Here is a 21,139-nt window from a genome sequence, read left to right on the forward strand (position 1 = left end):
ATAAAATAGAAATAGAAATTGATAAATGAATGGATAAACAGTGCACGATTAAGTCACTGCAGTGGGATGTTGTAAAGACTAACATATAAAGGGCGGTGTAGTAAGGCCGTCCCTGGTGAATGAATAAAAATGGCGCTAGTTGATGGAAACTAGAGCCTATGTCCGAGTAAAAAAGGGGCCAGGACGCACGGTTGGTGAAGCTAGGGCTGTAAGAACTTACCAACTGAGGCTGAGTATCAGATGAAAGTAGCGCTTCTGGTCGTGAGACGAGAGTGGTGCACGAAGAATGAGCTGTCTCCGACTTGGGGAGCTAGGAGGTGCTATAAACTGCGCATGCGCGTAATCGGACCGCAAGGAAGCTGGTCGCGCGCATGTGCGGTGAATGATACTAGTCAGCGGGGCATGCGCGATGGAAAGAGTCGCAAAACGGGGGAGTAAGTGTTATTGAGTTAAAGGTATGTCAGGTATTGTGGTTGGTTCTCACACATAGATATCAATAGAATGGTGAGATGAGTAGCTGCAGCATTGGATTGTGTCGGTGCAGTGTCAGACAATTATAAAGGAAACAAGTTCAATTTTGTTTTCCATGGATGTCGGTAAAAAGGGGGGGTTGGATGGGCAGCTACAGCATAGAATCGTGTAGGTGCGAATTAATTAAATTAATAAACAACAATAAGGACTTTTAATTCTTTGACAAGGAATATGTTGCATAAAGGCATAGGTCATGTCGTTGCACAAAAGGGCAAGTGTAAGGTCAACAAACTGTTGTAAGGAAAAGCTGTTATTGAGAAAAGTTGTAGCAATCAGTCATGAGGGTACAATTCAAAGCATTTATAAATTAATTCGATTGATAGACAACAGTGAAGAGACATTATAGAAACTCTTAATGTGTTGGCAAAAAATATGTTGCATAAAGGCACAGGGCATGTCATCGTACAAGAGAAAAAGATGCAATACATGTATAGTCTAGAAGTTATTGATGAGGATAAAGACATCTGAAGCATTGTTTGCAATTGTAGTACTGACTTGTTTATAGTAACACATGATCGAGTAATCCGATCTAACGGACAATAGGACAGGGGATAGGGAGAAATGGTAGATTATTTGAAGAATAGGTTCCATTCGATGGCCACGTTTAGGCTTTGCTTAACTGAATTAAGGCGATATATCCACTGTTGTTCCAATTTACGTAGGGCCAAGTCTCTGTCTCCTCCTCTGAAAGGGTTCTTGGCTGTTTGCAGAATGAACCAGAAGATATCATTGTGTGTGTGTTTCTTTTCTTGGAAATGGGATACCATTGGTTTATCTTGAATACCATTCCTGATACATGAACGATGCTCGCAGATGCGTTGTCGTATCTCTCGTTTACTTTTGCCAATATAGAAAAGTTTACATGGGCATTGTATGGCGTACACGGTCCATTTACTTTTGCAATTTGTGAAAGTGTTAAACAGCCAGGGTTTGCCGTTCAGTTCAATGGATTTCATGTCTTTTGTTAAGCAACAAATGGAGCAAGATCCGCATTTGAAATGACCTTTTACCGGTGGTAGGTTCCATAGGGTAGTTTGTCTTTCAACAGTTGTTTCAGTATATGTGTGGACCAGTCTGTCTTTTAAATGTTTGCTTCTTTTGAAAGCAAAACGAGGTTTGAGAGGTTTGAAGGTCTCAGTGTGCAAGATGTTCCAATGACGTAAGATACTTTTTTTGATTTGGTTGCTTAGTGGAGTGAAGGTTGTGACACAGGTTATTTTTTCTGTGTTGGTTTCACGGGGAGTCGGTGTGAGACAGGAGTCTCTACTCCTATTTTTCGCTTTTTTCTTTGCCTGGCGAATAATATGGCTTGGGTATCCTCTTTCTTTTAAACGCAGTGAGAGATCTTTGCTTGTTGTGTCGTAGTCTTCTCGGGTTGTGCAATTGCGCCTAAGGCGTAAGAATTGGCCTAAGGGTAGATTGTCTTTAAGTGCTGCTGGGTGGAAACTTTGGAATTCCAAAAGTGTATTTTTTGCCGAAGGTTTACGATAGAGAGTAGTAGCTAAGGTATTGGTAGATGTTTTGTACACTCTCAGATCTAGAAAGGGAATTGAAGTTGTATCTGACTGTATCGTGAATTGGATGCAGGAGTCTTTTCCATTCAGCCAGAAGAAGAATTCTTGCAGATCTGTCTCGCTACCTTTCCACGTCATAAATACGTCGTCAATGTAGCGGATCCAAAAGCCTATTTGGTCTTTAAAAGGGTTGTTGCTGTTATATATTGATTTATCTTCAAAAAAATCCATGAAAAGGTTTGCTACATCAGGTGCAAAAGTGGCTCCCATGGATGTGCCGTGGCATTGTTGATAGAAAGTTTTCTCGTAGATAAAGTAATTCTCCATGAGAGCAAGGCGAATGCATTCGAGTAGGAAGGCAGTTGGAGGCTCCATATTGGTTCTGCGATTGAGGTAAGTCGCTAGGACATCTATACATTCGCGCTGGGGGATACTGGTGTATAAAGATTCGACATCTAAGGTGACCAAGAGGTCGTTTTGTCCTACGTAGAGGGTCTCTAGTTTCTTTATGGTTGATGTTGTATCTTGTACATAGGAGCGCATTTGTCCGATAAAAGGTCTTAGGAAGTAATCAATGTAGATGGAAAGTGGTTCTAGGATAGATCCTATTCCAGCTACTATCGGTCGGCCTGGTGGGTTGGTGGCGTCCTTATGGATTTTTGGTAACAGGTAGAAAGCTGGTAAAATTGGGTTTCGATTTATCAGAAAAAGTTTTTCGTCATCGTCGATCCAGCCTTCTTGCCAGGCATGGCACATCAGGCTCTCTATTTCGGAGAGCAGTCTAGTAGTGGGGTCGATAGCAATCTGTCTGTAAAATTTTTTGTTTCTCAGGTGTTTCTGAACTTCTGTATCATATAATGTATTGGCCCAGAGGACTATGCCTCCACCTTTGTCGGCAGGTTTGATAAGGAATTCTAGATTGTTTTCGAGGTTGTTGAGTGCCGAACGTTCTTTTTTATCTAGATTATCTGGGTATCTAATTTTTTTGTCAAAAAGTTGGTTTACTTCCAGAAGGATACGATTTTCATAGGCCAAGATTTCAGGGCACACCATGTGGGATAGTGGCGTAAAGGTGGAGGGTGGTCTTAGACCTGTGGAGTTGGAAGTGACTTGCTCTGGTTTATTCATGAAGAAGTATTTAAGCCTGATGGTTCGGAAGAATTTTCGTAATTCGACTTCGGTTTGAAATCTGTTTGCTGGTGTTGTAGGAATGAAGCTGAGGCCTTTGCTAAGGACGCTGATTTCTTCATGGGAGAGTATATATTGGCTTAGGTTGAAGATGGGTATCGCCATGTTTGGTTCCCTGGTAGCATCCATTGACGTGTTCTCATCGGGTGTTGGGGGTATTGTCGCGGTCGTCCTCTTCGGCCACGTTCTTGAAAACCCTGTTGTTGGTTGGGGATCGATGTTGCTGAGGAAGCTGAACCTGTGTCGCTACCAGATCCGCTGCTGTTAGAGCTATTCGAAAAGCTGACAAATTTCTTTTGTGGTCTGCGAGGGTTTCGCTTGTTTTGCAAGATGTTCTGGTTAGCTTGGTTGTAGAAGCCTGGTACGAGGTATGGGTATGTTTTGTCCTCTGTGTAATTTTTTATATCATTCTGTAATTTCCATATTTTTTTGTCAATTGTAAATTTTTCAAATTTCTTGATCTCTTCCTCTATTTTTTCCAGATGAGTTTTGGTATCTGGTATGATATTTTCAGTTTTGATCTTCTCTTCTAGAACTCGAAGTTCTTCTGTTTGGCTCTTAGTTTCTTCCTCCGCAGTTTCTATGACTAGAATCACCCAGTCGCGGGATAAATGTTGCCACTGATGACAAAAAAGGGGAACTAGGTCTTGCCTGGCAGCCTAAACACCAGACAAAATGCATGATTTCCTAGGCATTTGTGTTTTGAGAAGACCTCTGAATTGAAATGAAGCTGGAGGATAAGGTTTGTCAATCAGGGCACTGAAAGTAACAACAAGTCACCATGTTCCACTTCTTTTACACCTCATCAAGCCCAGAGTTGTTGCCACTCTGGGCGTGGTCGCGCGTTGCTTCTATGCAGCAAAGGTTTCGTGCTTTCAGACCACTTCGGTGATGTATGCCATGTAAAAGACAAATAACTTAACATAATTACTGAATGCATGCCACAGCAACTCCTTGATGGGCCGGTATGGCCATATCAAATTCATGATATTTGTTCCATGATCAAATTCAGAAGAGAATTACCTGGTGGCAGTAAAATAAGGTCAGCTATGCAAGGGCAGAGCACAGTGGATTCTGCCTTACGCTAAGGCCTGCACCCATTTTGCTAATAACTACAGCACCTGATGCCAACCCTTAGAGTTCCACCTGTTATGGAAAGGAATAGAAAGCAACATGAGTGATCCGAATAAGTAGATTCAATCTTAAACCATCAGAGAGGTGTACCCTTGAAACTAGAACATCCCACACAAAGCCCCTTCAACAACCAAGCAAGCGGTCTTTTGAGAGCAACTGACATCAACAAGAGAAATGCCTTTTCAGAAAGCAGACAAAACCAGTTGTATAGAATGACTTCCATAACAGTCAATCACTGACATTCCCACCCACCTTGAAAGTAGGTCAACTTTGGCTCAGTGTATAATGGATCTGCCAGGTGTAAATGCCTGGCAACATCATACGTGAAAATATCTGGCAAGCCACTTAAGTGCAGAACCCAGGTGCTGACAGAGAGATAGCCCTACCTAAATAAGTGAGAATGTAAAAGGGCAGTCCTAAATAGAACACATATATGTACCGTTCACGCGTGAAAGGACTTTAGTTAATGGCCAACAGCCGACTTTGTGTTCAGAATTAAAGGTAATGGACATAAAGGAGTCTTGACCCCAGGCTGGAGGAGGGTCTTATGAAAATAAAGCACCAGGTGTAGCGTCCCTGGTGCTGCTTGTGACCCATCCTCCAGCGCACAATGAGTTAAATTGCAAAGTCATCTTTAATCCTTCCAGGTGAAGGACTTCAGCGTTTACCATGCAAAGTGAAAATAGGAGCAAACCTGATCCCTTAAAAGGAAACATTTTGCAAGTAGCCTGTTGTAAGGGGAAATGCAATGGTAAGATATGCCCAGACACCTTATGCATAACACACACTATTACATTCTTTAGAACATGGAACAAAACATAGCTGGCCAGTCAAACATGTCCCCATCCGCTGTGGACTATCATCAGTGGCAGCCAAACAGATGTGCTGTGGTTTCACAGGAAATGATTCCTATTAACCGTATCAATCAGACTTCCAAATGGTGGTCTGGCTAATTTACCTAAAGGCAAACTTGTTGACATTTTTGGACATAAAATTAAACAAGTAGCAGAAAGTGCATCCCACTAGAAGGGTCTTTAACTTACCCAGAGCCTTATCACCAACTGGTTAACATTATCTTCTCGCACATCTTATATTTGGACGTCAGAGTGAAGACTGTCTTCATAATGGGGCCCGTGAACTGAAAAATAAACTCAGAACAAGGAGTGACATAATGTGTGTTTTATATTCAACGCACATGAGATGGCCGCACTGATTTCTCTTAAGCACTTGCAGTATTTGGTACCCGGTGCAAACCAATGCACTGGGGGAGATACAGATGGTCCTTTTACAGAAAAAACAGATTCACGAGTAATATGCATCAACACCTTCCTAATTGTCCTGAGTTCACCAAGGCAACAAAGATGGAACTTGTTTGGCGCCCACCTTGGCTTCCACCAGTCTAGTTGCCATGTAGGTCTGAAAGAGTTCCTTTATTGCATTAGTCTCACACACGGTGTTTCCAGAGGATCTAAGGGCAGGATCAGTACTGCCAGGATTCAAACATGCAACCTGCATATTGAATCTAGACTTGATATCCCCCTCAGTGTATTGTTCCTCGTTTCCTGTGGGAACTGCATCTAAAGTAACAGGATAGGGGGTTTGAACTCCCAACCATGAGGGTAGATCTCCTATGCACCAACCACTGTGCTAGACAGGTTTCCCTAAATGACTTACAGGGAGAATTATATTCGATTCAAATGCAATTGTAAAACCATTTTTCACTGAAAACAAAACATGTTTTGAACATGCATGCATCACATTATCTTTATCCTCCAGAAACATTTATAGCCTGAAACAGATATAAATTGTTTGTGGTCAAACACATTTCTGTAAGAAGGAAACATTAAACAGGCTAGAGAAAAGCAGGCATGTCCATCCCAACCAGAATTCTATTCTAATCTGCGGAGCTGCCTGGAAGGCAGCACAATTAACTGATTCAATTCAGTTGTTGCTTTAGCAAGGTTACCATAGTAACCAGATAGCACGTTCTTCCCAAAAAGCTGGCATTCCTGGCCCCACCCCACAAAAAGCAAAAACTTCCCATGTTGCTATGAACGTAATGCATGGATCACTGAAGTGAACATACAACCAGATACCTCATGTTATCCAGTTGCTAAGGAACACATGTACAACAAACACTGGAGTAGGGTGGGGCAGATGGGACATTTCCAGTAAGTCTGTTAGTGATTCAGAGGGGATTTTTTAGTCAAATTAGAGGAGGAGTTAAAAAATGGGGCTTGTGAAGCGTTTGTCTCACTCTTAGGGGGAGAGGACTCACATCATAGAGAAAGGACCTTGACGAGGAAGACTGACAAGGAGGTAATTGAACCTCATTTTGCTTTGTGGATGAGATTGTGGTGACCAGCATTTGGAATGGGGGAATGTGTAGGTAAAATTGAAAAGTTTAGAAGTAAATTGACTTTCTTCTCTAACCTTGTGGCCTTCAGGCTATCTATCGGTCACGCACCACGGGGCAGCGCAGAATTGTATTCACGAGTGGCGCTTTCAAAAAGGAGAGTTACCACTGTCTTAATGAGCAGATGCTAAACACTATTAGTAGTTGCACTATGGTAGGCGGGGCAACCTTTGATTTTCCAATGGGGGTGTCCCCACATCACCACCACCACCACCAGTGAGTTAGGATTCCAGATTATGGAGGTTTCTCTCACACCTGTAAAAAGTATGGAAAATCAGTGGGAACCCATAGCAATGACGTCTGCCATGTTTTCTCATTGCAGCCAGTATCGCATGCGTGTGCACACGGCGGTGCACAATGAGGAGTAATTGCATGAAGTCATAGCAATTGTGAGGGGAGAATGAGACTAATTGTGTTACAAAGGACCTCTCATTGAAGAAATGAAATGCAGTGTATTTATTTATTGCTGAATCATCATCTGGCATTGCCTGATGCCTGCTGTGATATGGTTCTATCATTTTATATGGGTTGCTTCTTGCATTGGTTTAATGTTTCATTTGCTGTGAGCAGTGGCTTTTGTGCTATGCTATGCCATTTTATGCTTGTATCATTTCTTGCGGAAGCGGTTTTATTTTGCATTCGGGCATGGAGAAGACTATTTTGCCAGCCAGCACGCAGGCCACATATAGAATGCCTTTAATTCCACTTATGTATGTCCAAGGGAAGCACACAGGTCGCTGCTTTCCTGGAAGGTACACTTGATTTGCACTTGCGCATGTGGCCGAGTAAGATTCTTGCCTCTGAGAAGAAGAAATGCGCACAAACACAGAAAAAGAACCCAGAACTTTGGATGTGCATGTGCAACGTGCAGTGTCTCTATTGATGGATCTGCACAAGATGGCCTCTGTGGCCCGCCTGCATGTACTACTGAGAGAGAAAAGCATGGTCTTTGCCAATGCATGCCAGGCAGCAAAAGGAAAACCTAGCTGTGTGGCCCCCTGTGTGGCACAGACTAAAGCAACATGGCCTTTGCTAAGAGACACGGTGTGTGGCTTCACTTTTGAAACGTAGCTGTCAAAGACATTGTGAGCCATCTCTTCACAGTGATGTATTGCTCCGGGGGAGGGGAGAGTCATGAAAGCGCAGGAACCTCAACGTTAATGATATTAGATGGACCACTTTGCAGCGCACTTGCTCACCCCTTGTGCATCCTCCTTGGGCGCAGCGGTTAAGTGGTTGGGTTAATGGGGGCAAGTAAGTGTTTCCTTGGCAAAACAAGGCATTTTGCCATCTTGGGGGTGGCCAGCACCGACACCTCTGAAAAAGCTGGCTATGTGACTATCTTTAACTTTGCCAGAAAATGTTCTCCCTCTGCTTTAACTCGTTCTAGTGATTTTTCGTTCCTCTTGCTTTGCTTTGCCTTGCCTTGTGGACTTTGTAAAGATGCACCACCCCCTTTTGACAGCTCTGCTTTTCTGCTCCCCTCTTTGTAGGGCTTCTCAACCTGCTGAGCACCTGAGCTGCTGGGACTGGCTGAGCCTCCCCCTCCTGCACCCGCACGAAGCCTCCCTCCCAGGCCAACTGGGCTTCCTTTGGGCTTTTCTTTGTTTTGTTTTTTGTGTTCGTTCTTTGTTTATTTTTCCCTGTGCTGTATCTTCCTGTCTTTCCATTCTGCCATTTCCGGCCCAAGATAGAGGGGTCACTTTACCAATACTCATGACACCAACAGGACCAAAATCATTCGCAACTTCAACTATGGGCACGCGCGATGGGTCGCTGCCAATCTATAATGTGAGCACTGATCCATCTGTGACATGCTTGTGAAGGGGCAGGGTGGGAGTCCACTGGCATGATGGTGGTCTATTAGGAAAGGGCTAATCTGGTGACTCTGTACCAGCAGGATATAAGTTCACTCTGTTGGAATCTAGTACAGAAGTGGAAGGATGGTGCGCTCACACTGACTGGCCAGATGACTCCAGTGGCATAGAGAGAGTACTGATGAAATCTCGGGCAGCGGCGTCAACATTGTGATGCCAACCTAGTGGTAGGATTTACTCCATTAGTGGGACACTGATTCAGAGGACCTAGTTCAACAGCAGAACAATGGAGCAATGGCTGGACGCTGGTCCAGCCATGGGTCCAGGGTCCCATCAGGACAATGGCTTGCTGGTGTGAAGCTGATCCACCGACGGGATACTGGCCCAATGCGAGACACTGGATCGGCGACAGGACACCATCCAACAGCATGTGGCACCATCAAGACACCGGCAGAAGGCTGTGCTAGAGTCAGGGTAGTGCGGTTGAGGGCTTATGCTATTTTATTGGCTCAGAATATGACCTTCTCTGATACTTTCGTATGTGCCCACTTTCTTCAGGAGCAGATGTCATGAACCAGGATATTTGACACCTCGCTGTGCTATCGCCCAGAGTCCTTGCTTTTCCTCCCTCAGGCTCCAGCCATGAAGAGCCCCCAGGAGGTATTTTTGGGGTCCGAAAACCTGCAGCGCCTCCAACACTTTGGGGCCTGACTCAGACCTCCCTCTTTTAAAGATAGATGTTTGGGAGGTGTGCTGCTTGTTTTCCTAGCTTCACTCTCTCCACTCAGCAGATTCCCCTATACCTTGTCTTCACCCTCTCCTCTGCAGCTCGCGCTTTTCCTGCTTTCCTTCTATACGGCCCTTTTTCCATCGCCATTTTCTGCTCTTTCTACCTTTTACTTCCTTATTCCTCTCTTCCCGCTGTTTTTCCTCCTCTCCCTGCTGCTTTGCATGCTCTAGCGTAAGCAGTTCTCCCTGCCTGCCGGCTTTACCCTGTTTGGCCCCCATCTCCATATCTTTACCCTCCCCTGCACTCCCACTCTGCACTCTGTGCTCCCTGTCTGCTGGCTTTACCCCGTCTGGCCCATCTCCATAGCTCTACCCTCCCCTGCACTCCCGCTCTGCGCTCCCTGTCTGCTGGCTTTACCCTGTCTGGCCCCATCTCCATATCTCTATCCCGCCCTGCACTCCCTGCCTGCCGGCTTTACCCTGTCTGGGCCCATCTCCATAGCTCTACCCTCTGCTCCCGCTCTGCGCCCCCGGTCTGCGCCCCCGGTCTGCCGGCTTTACCCTGTCTGGCCCCATCTCCATAGCTCTACCCTCCCCTGCACTCCCGCTCTGAGCTCCCTGTCTGCTGGCTTTACCCTGTCTGGCCCTATCTCCATATCTCTACCCTTCCCTGCACTCCCGCCCTGCACTCCCTGTCTGCCGGCTTTACCCTGTCTGCTGTTCCGATCTCTCCCTTCTATGGACAGTTTCCTTTTCCTGCAGCTTCCTTTCCTCACTAGTCTCGCTTTTTTCCCTGCCTTCCCTTTCCAATGGAGCAGTGTCGTTTCTCTCTCTACTCCTCTCTCCCATTCTCTCTCTTTCCTCATTGCCCCTCTCTTCACTGATCTTTTTCACCCAGGCCTCCTAACCCCTCCTGGAAGCACATTTTGTTGCCCATGTGGTGGGGCTGTTAACATTTGCTGGCCCAAATTGCCCAAATTGTAGGCGATGGACGGGGGGGCACCAATGAGCAGATCCTCAATAGGTTCTATGACCCCCACTAGCTGACGGTTCGCTGCACATCCTCTGTTGCACTTTGAGGAAGGCAGCATTTTCTCAGGGAACACAAGCCCTCCATCTCCCTAGGTTCATGACAGAAGCCGATGTGGTCACAGAATCCTGAAACGCAAATCTCACTTGCGCATCACACGTCTCTGACTTACAGGTTCTCTGCCAGTACCTCAATGATGCCAGCACCATCCTCCCGGATCCCAGTAGCATCGCCCACACATGTGTCTCCCAATGCACCTTGCTTTGGACACGCATGACTCAATCCATGAGAGGATCCATCTCCTGGCGCCCAAGATGGTCACTTGAAAGGGGGAACCCAGAGAGTGGTTCCATTTGGTAAAGGGTAACCTGCATACCTTGTTGGCGTTCCTGACACTGCACCTTTCCCTCTCTGAGAAATGGTGTCTTCTTATCTATGAATGGAGTGACCTTCCTTGTTACAGCAAGCTGTTTTTTTATCTGAATGAGGCCTCTGTGGCGTCATCACCAGGCATCCTGCCGCGGCCAGCTGCTCACAGCGTCATATTAATAGCTCTCCGAGCACAATGAAGAAAGCACAAAAAAGTTATCCATGCTGCATAAGTGCAATACTCGTTACTTCCTCTGGCAGACACCACTATCACTCCTAAACAATGTGATTGACGTGAAACATGCCTGGACAACCCCCTCCTATCTTATTCTTCTTAAAGGTCTTCATTTTCTGCAAAAAATACAATTACTAAAATCATCATAAATGTACATACATAATCATCAAATACTTTAAAATCCAGTTTCACTTAAAACCCTATCATCCAACTTGCTTTAAAATTCAGTTTCTCTTAAACCAGACACTAACAATACAATTTGAGACCGCAAAGACCGCATCTGAAAAACCAGAATTCTTGCAAAGTTATTCCACTATTCTGAGGGTTCATGCCCCAGGATTCATCAAGCACGTTTTTAGGTTCTGGCGAAGTACGTGTGCATATGTGGTACATAATAACCAAACATGTTGTGGAATCAACACAGTCGGACAATGACCAGCAGACGCTGTTCTCCAGTGCCTTGAATTCAAAGTGAGTGGTAAAATACCCGACTGCATTTTGCGGCATGGAGCTGTTTAATAAGAGTTGGACATGTTTCTGCTGCCTAGTCTTATTTCATAGCAAGGTAGGCCTGTTTTAAGCACTTATCAACAATTCATCTTCTCACCTCTGGTCCATTCCTGTTGGGCTTCAAGGATGAATTGTTTACGGACAATTGTCATATTAGCAGGGTTGACCCGTAAATCCCCTAAATTCAATATCCTTAAGCCGTTGCTAATATAATTGACCAATGGCAGAGTAGCCACACCATAACAGCCCAGCACATCAAAGCTTCTCTATATTTAAATAGTAGCATTATCTGTGTTTATTTAACTCCTCTTTACAGTGCTTTCTAGCAAGTTCAGTGGACTATTTTCTAATCTTATACTAACCCCACAAACTTCCAAGTATACACGTATTGTATCTACCGCGGACAACTTGAATTATATCACAACAGTGGTAGGTTTCTCCTTTTTATTCGAAAAGCGCACACCTGAAAGCTGTCCCCATAAGAAATATTGTCCCTAGAAAAGTGGATGTATTTATGTATAAAAAGCACTCTTTTATCTCATTCATTTCAAAGTTAAGGGTAGGCTATATCGTTTAACAGAGGTGCTGCACACACCACTGTAGGGACAACATTCCATATAGGGCCAGTGTAGCATTTCAGTGTTCTGCTTTTCAAATGTGAGCAGTCACCTACTATGCTATTTTCAAAATCCTTTCAAATTCTTGCATGCGTTTTGATCTGAATTGCCCAGATGTGTGGATCTAGATAGCACCCTACCATTTTGCTACTCTGTTGGCAAGTCCTCTTTCACTGTCTCACTTGTATGAGCCGGCCTTAAGCTCTGTATAGCCACCATCGGTGCATCTTGCATCCTTAGAATGCCAAGTAGGAGCTTCTGAATGGAGCCGGAATGATGTTATTTGCACAAGGTGTGCATGAGACATCTCATGGTGTGCAATAGTGCACCACAAGACACACACTCCAAAACACAAAATCAGCACCTCCTTCTTTTGTAGCTCTGGAGCTACACTTTGCAACAACTAGCAGGGCTCACAAAATCTACTAGAGCGCTTACTTGGCGAGGAGATTTTATGAAGTGCAAGGACTATTTGCATGGTTCTCGGCCTTGCTGGCGAGTAGGGGGAAGTTTGAAAATGAGTTTGACATTAAAGTTTGTGTGCAGTAAATGGCAACTACAAGTTTCACTGTGCATAGCTGGCCTCTGGGTGGCAGCACTGTATGAAATATGAAGTGTGCTTATGGTGACATGCACCGTTTAACAGAAAGCGCTGGTAAATATTTTGTCGCCCATCGCCATGGAGCTTGTCAATTTCTCTTAGGTCAGGTATGAAAACTAAGGAACTCGTTATACAGGACTAGGGCACTTTTTTAGAATGTTCGTGGCCTGTCTAGACTGTTGGTGATATCCTGATGGCATGTTGCCTATTGTTAAATGGGTCGCTGCAGAGGATCCATTTACAGATAAAGACTCACCTTTTCACAGAACGCAACAAAAACTTAGATCATGAGAAAAATAAATATATTAATGGCATTTTAGAGGTATGCTGATTACTTTTTCAAACTGAAAATACAGCAGCAAAGAGGTGCCTTTTAAAGGGACAACTCCTTCTTGGCGTGGGTCCTAAATGAAAGAATAACAAAAAAAACAAAAACAAAAACAAAAAAAAAGGTTCGCAAAATCAGAATGGAATTCATTTAGCTTCCCGTTATGTTCATTCACACTCATTCTAATCTAAATGAATTGTTAATTCCCGGGAAAGGGAACATATTGTAACAATTGCATTTTGATTCTTTTTGGTAGGATTCTAAAAAAGTAACAGGAATCCAGGGGCGTTTTCGTTCCCATTCATCTTAGCACCCCTACCACAAAAGGCTTGTGCAGGCATTACTATGTATGGCCATGAATTCATATGGATTCCGCCTGCTTCTTGCACATGAGCCTCTCCGCCTCCTTCAAAATTAGATGCAAATGGAGACTCTGGATGTTTTCCTGTATTCTGCAGGGTAGTGAATGGAGCAGATCCTCTGCTTTGTGGCCCTGCTCTGTCAGTGAAATGACTTCAAAATTACCTGGAATATGTAAATCACGTGAACAGAATTTTGCCCTCTGATTTTTATTTTCGAGGTAATTTAACGACCAATTTACAAAGAGCCCCATGTCTTTGCGTGGTCTGAATAGCGCCCCAGGCCCCATCAACTTCAATCAAGGAAAATCTGGCCCCTGCAGCACCTGACTACAGATCCCCAGTTATTTATTTGAACTAATGTTAGAAGACAGCCGTGATTGACATATGGTTGCCATGGTGATAGATGAGTCAATGAAAGATGCAAAGCACTCACCTGAAAGGCAAACCTCACTCTATCCTTCACATTCGTACATATCTGACTTGTCCCCAAGTGTGGACACAGTTATCCAGTCACCTTTCTAGAGATGTCCATTGCTGAGGCAAGAAGCACACTCTGTACCTCACCCTTCATCTCCTTCTGTTCGACCCGCTGCCAAGTCATGTTTGAAGCCATTCATTAAATTAATCATTTGCTGTCATCCGTCAGTCGATATTGAGTGAAAAATGCTATGATCGGCTCCAAGGAGAGGGCATTATGGAAGCATTGCGGCCTTGTTACTGCCTTGCCACTCTCACGTTTAAAAGTGGTATCATGTGCCAATGTCCTTGAGATAGGCTTTGGGTATATTGGTTGTTGTGATGTTTGCCACCTAAAATTCATCACTCAAGAGTCAAAAATGATTTGTTGGGGCATGAACAAAATTCTAAATTGTTTGACATGTGTATTCTGTTGTATAAAATTGGGCCCACCTTCTCCCTCTGGATAGCTTTCAACCTGTAATAAGCCGTGCTAGCCAGACCTGACCATTCTTCTTATGTACACAGTGTGTTCAGTCCAGAACCTGGATATAGAAAACCAGACCTTAATCCTCATCACAGCAAGCACATGTTTGGGTGCCATGCTCCATGGGCTGGCAGAGGTCTCTTTTTTTTAAAGCCTGCTCAATTGTCGGTAAATGTTGAAATAGCTGCACCACTGCCAACATGTTAAGGTCCATGTGGCTTGATCTGTGCATGAGTGGACGCTAACGGGTTCACAGACCAGACTCAGCCTTACACTCAGAAAGCAGCCATTAAATGATTGGGGAATAGGCACATTTATGTCTCTGGAGCTAGAATTCCATCAATCCCAATGGGCCAATAGCGTGTTCTGCTCCCAGGCAGGGCGGTGGTAAAGGGGAATTTATATGTAGTTCCAATGTCGGTGGAGTATTGCAGAACTAGCTGCTCTTGATTCTGATCTGGAGCGCGTTTCCATTCTGAATAGTAACAAAGTTGTATAGTCCTGGGAGGGTGGTGGCAACACCCTCGATGGCTGCATTGTATGGCTATGCCGTCTTGCCTTGCATCCCTCTACCTTCCCAGCATGCAGCTTCCATGCAAAATATCTCCACCCCCTTGCAGTTCCCCCTGGTTCATTTCTGTTTCTTTGTCCTTCTTCCTTGTCTGTCTCCATTCCCTTCCCCCTTCTCTTCCTCGCTCTCCTTCCCCCTTTCTTTTTTTCTCTCTTTCTCTTATTTTTCCTGCTCTCAGGCCGCCCGTTCAGTAACTTCTTTGACGTAATTAAACAACTTTTTTCAGACGAGAAGAGTGGGCCAGCAAGCCACCCGCCCGGCAGTCCCACCAAAACCAAGGCTGGCTGCAGGCGGAATGAGCCCGCATCCCATGAGCCTGGGCACCGAGGAGACACTAAGTGCCCTGGCGGCAGCAGCAGCAAGGAGAAGGCGAAGGTGCCCACCTCAATTGGCATCCCACCCAACTAAAATGGGAGTGACCACTCTAAGAGAAGTAGCATCAAAACGCCACGCTCACCTGAGCAGCCAAGACCTGGGGGGACAGTCTGAGATCCAGAAGCATGACGGCTTGACCCACCCGTTTGGAGGCCTGTTTTGTATGATGGAATGATTGTCCATAAGTGTATATATTCCTTTATAGATATATATATATATATATATTGCATACTGCATAGATAAATACATAAACAAAAATAAGCAGGAATTCATAGCGAGGCGAACAGTCAAGGTGTTTCCCACACACGGTGATGCCGTATCCTCTGGCATTCAGCCGCTCTACACATGCTCAATATTTGCCCCAAGCCCCGTCGCCTTATGGCTCATATAGAAATGTCCTTGGGCGGCGGGAGGGAGAAAGGCCCTGGGGAAACCCTATACGCTACTAAGCTCAACAGATGATGTATGTTGCATCTCAAAGACTTGACAGTCCTCGTGTGTATGTGGTGTGGCCTGGCGATATCTTGGAGCTATGCCAAGGAGCCTGCTCTTTATTTGGTAGCATAGAATTGGACACTGCTGCTTTAGTGGAGGGTTGACCCCCCCCCTGAAGGCTCAGATATCCACGGATGGAGCTTTGGGGTTGACCAGAATGTGCCTGTTCTACTGAGAGTACAGGTGTTGTTTAGCCGACGTCAGCATGAAGTACATGAAACGGCTTGTTAGTTGGCAGAGGATCACAAATGACAAGTCAAACAAACAGCTATGGTTTGGTTCTTAATTCATCCAGAAAGGTCCTAAATTCAAGCCTTGCTCCATCCCACAATTTATTTATATGAATAAGTGATTCATTTTTGACAACCTCTTTTGTCCTTCTACTACGGTGTGTCAGAAGAGAAAAAAATGGTGGCTTGTGAACAGTGACAGGCAGGTAGGTTCAGAGTCCGGAACAGACTTGTCATGCAACTCTGACATGTAACCACACATCAGACAACCCTGACTGGTAGCTCGGTCCTCGCTTTCACAACCTTCCAGGGGTGCCGGTGTGCAAAGAAAGCCTTGAGTTCTCCAGTAGCTGAGTTTAACCCAGATGTATGGAGGAGCTACATGTATATGTTTGTTACTGTTATTTCCGTTTTTGTCACTGTTTGGTCTTCCATGCATCTCCTCCTGACACCACCTCTCTTTCCATCATGTTCTCTCACTGTTTCCAAACTGGGGAAAAGCCTGAAGGATGTCGCCATTCTTGTGGAGAAGGGGGAGGGGGGCTTTGCGGCCTTCCAAGTCACCTTTTTCTACATATAAAGACTTTCCCGAAGACGAGCCTCCTTTGTGATGGTCTTTCCAGAACTTTCCTTGACATTCAGAGGAGGTTCCTGAAGGAGTGTGCTGGGAAGCTCCTGCTTGAAGGGGCCGGGGAGAGGGGTATCCCCAACAACCTCCCCACACACAATGTGTGTTCCTGCATGGGCACCAAAGGATTACATCTCTATATGTCCCATGTTTGTATGGGTTTTATTTTCCATTTTGGGTTCATCCTTGGTTATAATCTGGCTAGTAACTGTAGTGATGATAAATATGTATTGTCTGGTGGTTTCTTTGACACTATTCATGCAATGAGCTGGTCTTTGCCTAGCTTTCAGTTTATAGATGACCCCTTCACATAAAACAGCATCACAGTTGTCCCAAATGGACACCATTGTAGCCAAAGTGAGCAGACATGCCAAGGGTTGGGCTAACAAGGAGTCTGAACTCTTACCCGATGCACCTGAACACATTTGGTTGAACGCTGTTGGATAGTGTCAGAAGCTAAACCTGCTGCAGAGATCCGTAGGTTATCTGGACCTATAATGAACATGCCATTTCCACAAGAGTTCAGATGACATGGCTCAGTGCTGGGTTTGTTGGGGTCATTTAACTTGCAAAGCAGGTCTGAACTTATCATTTTACAATGTTCAAAATCAACCAACCATCCAAATCTCACTCACCTGGGTTGCTTCAGAGGTCTATTTTAACCATAAAATGTGGAAGGAGGAGGGGAAGGAAGGTGGCAGCGGGAGTGCATTTGGTGGTATCCTATAAAATGTCAAATATAAGCTAAAGCAACAATTTCATAGACTTTGAAAACAGAGAAGAGGATCTTTTTCCCCATGGACAATCTCTTCCAGAAACTTTTTCTACAAAATCAAAGACATTTTGTTTGTTTGTTTCGAATTCATTTTGTTTTTGCTGCTGAAGGAGGGAAGGACAATCCTCTAAAAAAAAAAACTAAAAAAGATTGATGGGAACCATGGTCTCCAATCCCCCTGTATTGAACTAAGAAGAGGGTGCGACCATCTCCGTGGATGCTGAGGATTAAACTCCAATCTCATATTGACTTTGCAGGACCTCTGTGGGACTTTAATGGCAGGTGTATGGTGGAAGAAGACACTCCCTGAGAGTAAGGAACCTTGCAGCAAAGTCATTTGTGCGGAGTACTGATCCCCACTTTAGGCCGAGCCCAGATCTGGAAATTGAGGGTGTCACGCAGGGATATGGCTTTCCGAGAACAAAGCAGCAGGAACACAGTTCTTGGTGTAAATGGTGTAACTATTTGTCATGGACGCTATGCTCTACTTCCTGCACACCAGCTGGGGTTCCCCCTTCCCCCGAGTGGCCTGATTTGTGCACACGCTGCTGGAATAATGGTGTTGGCCCCCTCCGCGTGAAGGGGCAGGATGCCATCCATCGCGGGATCACCTCTGCAATCAGTGGGGGATGGAAGGGTAGTTCACAATGTCACCCCTTTTGTGCAGGCAGACTTGAATGCAACTGAGTTTTTGCTGCCCAGTGCTTCAGTGAATGTATACCAGTGTTATTTATTTGCGAAGTATAATTATTTAATTTAAACAATTGTTTATTTATCACTTGTGTTTTACTTTCTTCATTCTTTTGTGGGGTGGGTGGGTCAGGTGGGGACATTATTTATTTCCTGACCCAGCTATACTTTGTCTATCTGACTGTAGAAGGAAGGTGTTGGGGGTGGGGTGGTGGGGATGTTGGGATGCCGGGGAAATGTAATCTCTACAATACTGTAAACTTACAAAATGAATGCAAAACATATTTTTATAACGTTTTATCTGGGGTGGGTAGGGGAGGGTGAAAGTGATGAGCAGGTGGCATTACTGTGATGTTCTGTTTAAGTTATTCTCACGACCTGGGTATTTATATGCATATACATTATGTAACACAGACGAGACTGAACCAAGTCCATTCTGCAAGAAAGATTTTATTATTCCATGTCTAAGCTCGACGACGGGAGAGGGGGGGGGGGGGGCGGGGGTCTCGCTGTTGGCATATTCTGAGTGGCAATATACCTGGCCTTCCAATGTGTGCCCCTCCACGTTACGGCTTTTGCAGATCAAGAGTGGCCTGGCTCGCTTTATCACCCTCATGGTTGGCGTTGATCTCCCTCTCCCCAAAAGCAATACCAGGCAGCACAAAATGTCACCCCTAATAAAATACATTTAAAACAAAGACACATGGCTTTAAGGTTATAATTCTTATTTGTGTTTGTTTGCGGGTGTCCTCAATGCAGTTAGACATGTGCATTTCTTGGATAACTAGTTTGGCAATGTTTGTAGATAATGGGGGTCATTATGATTTGGGCAGTAGCCATGATGCTATTAGCACCATGGCTGCCTCCCAAACCGGGTCCAGTACCAGTCTGGTTGAATGGGGACTTACCGGGTCAGTCCGACACAGGAGGACCCGGTAAATCCCCATTCAACCAACCATTCCCCATTCCAATTTGAGCCCCCATAGTGCTCAATGGGAATGGGGAAGGCGCTAATAATGGGCCCGCGAATAGCAGGCCTGTTATTAGCGCCCTGGTCCCTTAGCAGGACCCGTACAGGACGTGTGGTCAGACCACACGTCCTTTATGGATCCCGCTAAGGGACCTCGGAATTGGGTGGTATGGGTTTACCGGCACCGGTCTCCTTACCGGTGCACGGTATCTCTTACCGCCCAACTCATAATGACCCCCAATGTCTTCAATTGGGAATGCTCATTTAAGTTTATGCACGGAGGAACAATGCAAATGTCCCTTATGCCACACTGTTCCGGACTAAGAAGCAAAGGGAGGTGGTTAGGAAGGGTTGGGGTGATCCAATTGAGGGATTACATGTCTAGAGATTGCATGTCCCTTATGCCACACTGTTCCTGACTCAGAAGTAAAGGGCGGTGGTTAGGAAGGGATGGGGGTGATCGAATTGAAGGATTACATGTCTAGAGACATGCATTTATTTTCACCCTACCCCTTTGGAAACGTAATTTTGCAGACCCCAACGTGTGTAAGTCCGCCTTGGCGATATTTGCTTTCAAACGTTCACAGTTTCATGATGCCTATGACAACATATATGGAAATGAAACGGTCTTTTCAGTATTGTTTTTTCCCGCAGAAGTTCATTCTGATTAACCCACAAGAACAGACAACATTGGAACTGGCTAGGTAGTGTGTGTGTGTGTGCGCTCACGCATTTGCTCAAAAAACCTTTGTTCACCGTAATGATATAAAACATGAACAGATATGGCCAATTATTGAATATTGTTTGTGTAATTACAAAAACCCACCAATATAACTTTAGGATCATAACATATTTGATAGCCCCAAATGTTTTGTTACGATTCTGTTCACATTTACAAATGTCTCTGCCACTTGAGGTTTTGTTATTACGTTACCTGAGCACCCCCGTGACATCTTTGGAACATAATACACAGTCACTCGTCAGAGAACTGCGATGGTTTAGGAAAGGAGGGGAGCAATGCTGCTACCGCTAAGTGGGAATCGGATGACTGCAACATCCCGGCCTGGCCTGCAACTTGTGCTGCTGCTGCTGGTGGTGGTCGGAGCTGCGCTCTTCTTGGCCTCGCTCATCTTGCTGCTGGCCGCCTCGTCCTCGGGTTGCAGCTTGTGTCTGTGATAGACACTGGAGGAAAGCCTGTCCAGGCCACAGCCCGAGGTGCATTATGGCACAGGCTGGAACAGGAAAGGTTTCCTTCACAGCTTTGGGCAGGATGGCAGGATCATGCAGCGGTGGACAGGGGAGTCAAAACTGGATGTTTCTGAAGTGTTCTGTCCCCCTCCCTGTCTTCCGTCCACATTGCTCCTGCTTTCCCCTGTGATGTGTTGCCTGCTTGTTGCCTCCTGTGTGCCTCCTTCTGTGGGAACCCTCCCCCTCTGGTGTTTCCTTTTGTGCGCGGCTGTGGGTTGTGCTTCTTTTCCTACCTTACTTTCCCCTCTTGCCTCCTCTCAATCTCTCCCATCTTTTCAAACTGCTACTCTATCTCCTACCCTATCCCTCACACTAAGTCTGGAAGGAAACATTTCAAGGGGGATATCCTGATTTACAACCCAGGCCTCCTTATCGCTGATACCCACATCAGCACTTCCTCCAGACAGACTCTCACTGACATCCTCTTTGTTGTTCCCTCTCCAGACCTATGGACCCCTCTGTTTTCTCTTCTTTCTCCTCCTCTCCCATTCATGGTGGCACCCAGTGGGAGGTCCTTGTGGCCCCCTTCCAATCCTCCAAGACCATCATTAATGTCCATCTGAATGGTATCGTCATCGTCCAGGACTCTCAGCCCAATCTCCTCCTTCTTGGTAAGCACCTCCCGGGTCTCATCAATTTCCTTCCTTCTCCTGCCACTCCTTCTAATACCTCTTTGCCACCTCCTCAGTCCTACGCTGTCTCTCTGGCACCCACCTCCTCCTTCACGCTGGTCTCTATGCCACCTCCATCTACTGCCTCCGCCCACTCTCAGGTCCTTCTACCGGCTCTGCTGGGCATACCGCATTCCTACACCCCACCCCAGAAGTCTTTCA

General features: G+C 45.4%; 1 protein-coding gene across 11 annotated transcripts in view; it reads left to right on the top strand.

Moving 5' to 3' along the window:
* Positions 1 to 18,786, top strand: part of BRSK2 (BR serine/threonine kinase 2) — a 1,020,916-nt gene extending 1,002,130 nt beyond the window's left edge. For 9 of the 11 annotated variants that reach the window (XM_069623972.1, XM_069623974.1, XM_069623973.1 and 6 more), the window contains one exon: positions 15,122 to 18,786. In XM_069623972.1, coding sequence (XP_069480073.1) covers positions 15,122 to 15,303 — 182 coding nt within the window. In that variant the 3' untranslated portion in view covers positions 15,304 to 18,786. Of the gene's footprint in view, positions 1 to 8,276; positions 14,960 to 15,121 lie in introns of those variants that run through there. The other 2 variants (XM_069623976.1, XM_069623977.1) reach the window with 1 other exon arrangement.
* The last annotated feature ends 2,353 nt before the right edge of the window (positions 18,787 to 21,139 follow it).

The sequence above is a fragment of the Ambystoma mexicanum genome, chromosome 11 (assembly GCF_040938575.1).
Source record: "Ambystoma mexicanum isolate Mex_15411 chromosome 11, UKY_AmexF1_1, whole genome shotgun sequence".
NCBI lineage: Eukaryota > Metazoa > Chordata > Amphibia > Caudata > Ambystomatidae > Ambystoma > Ambystoma mexicanum.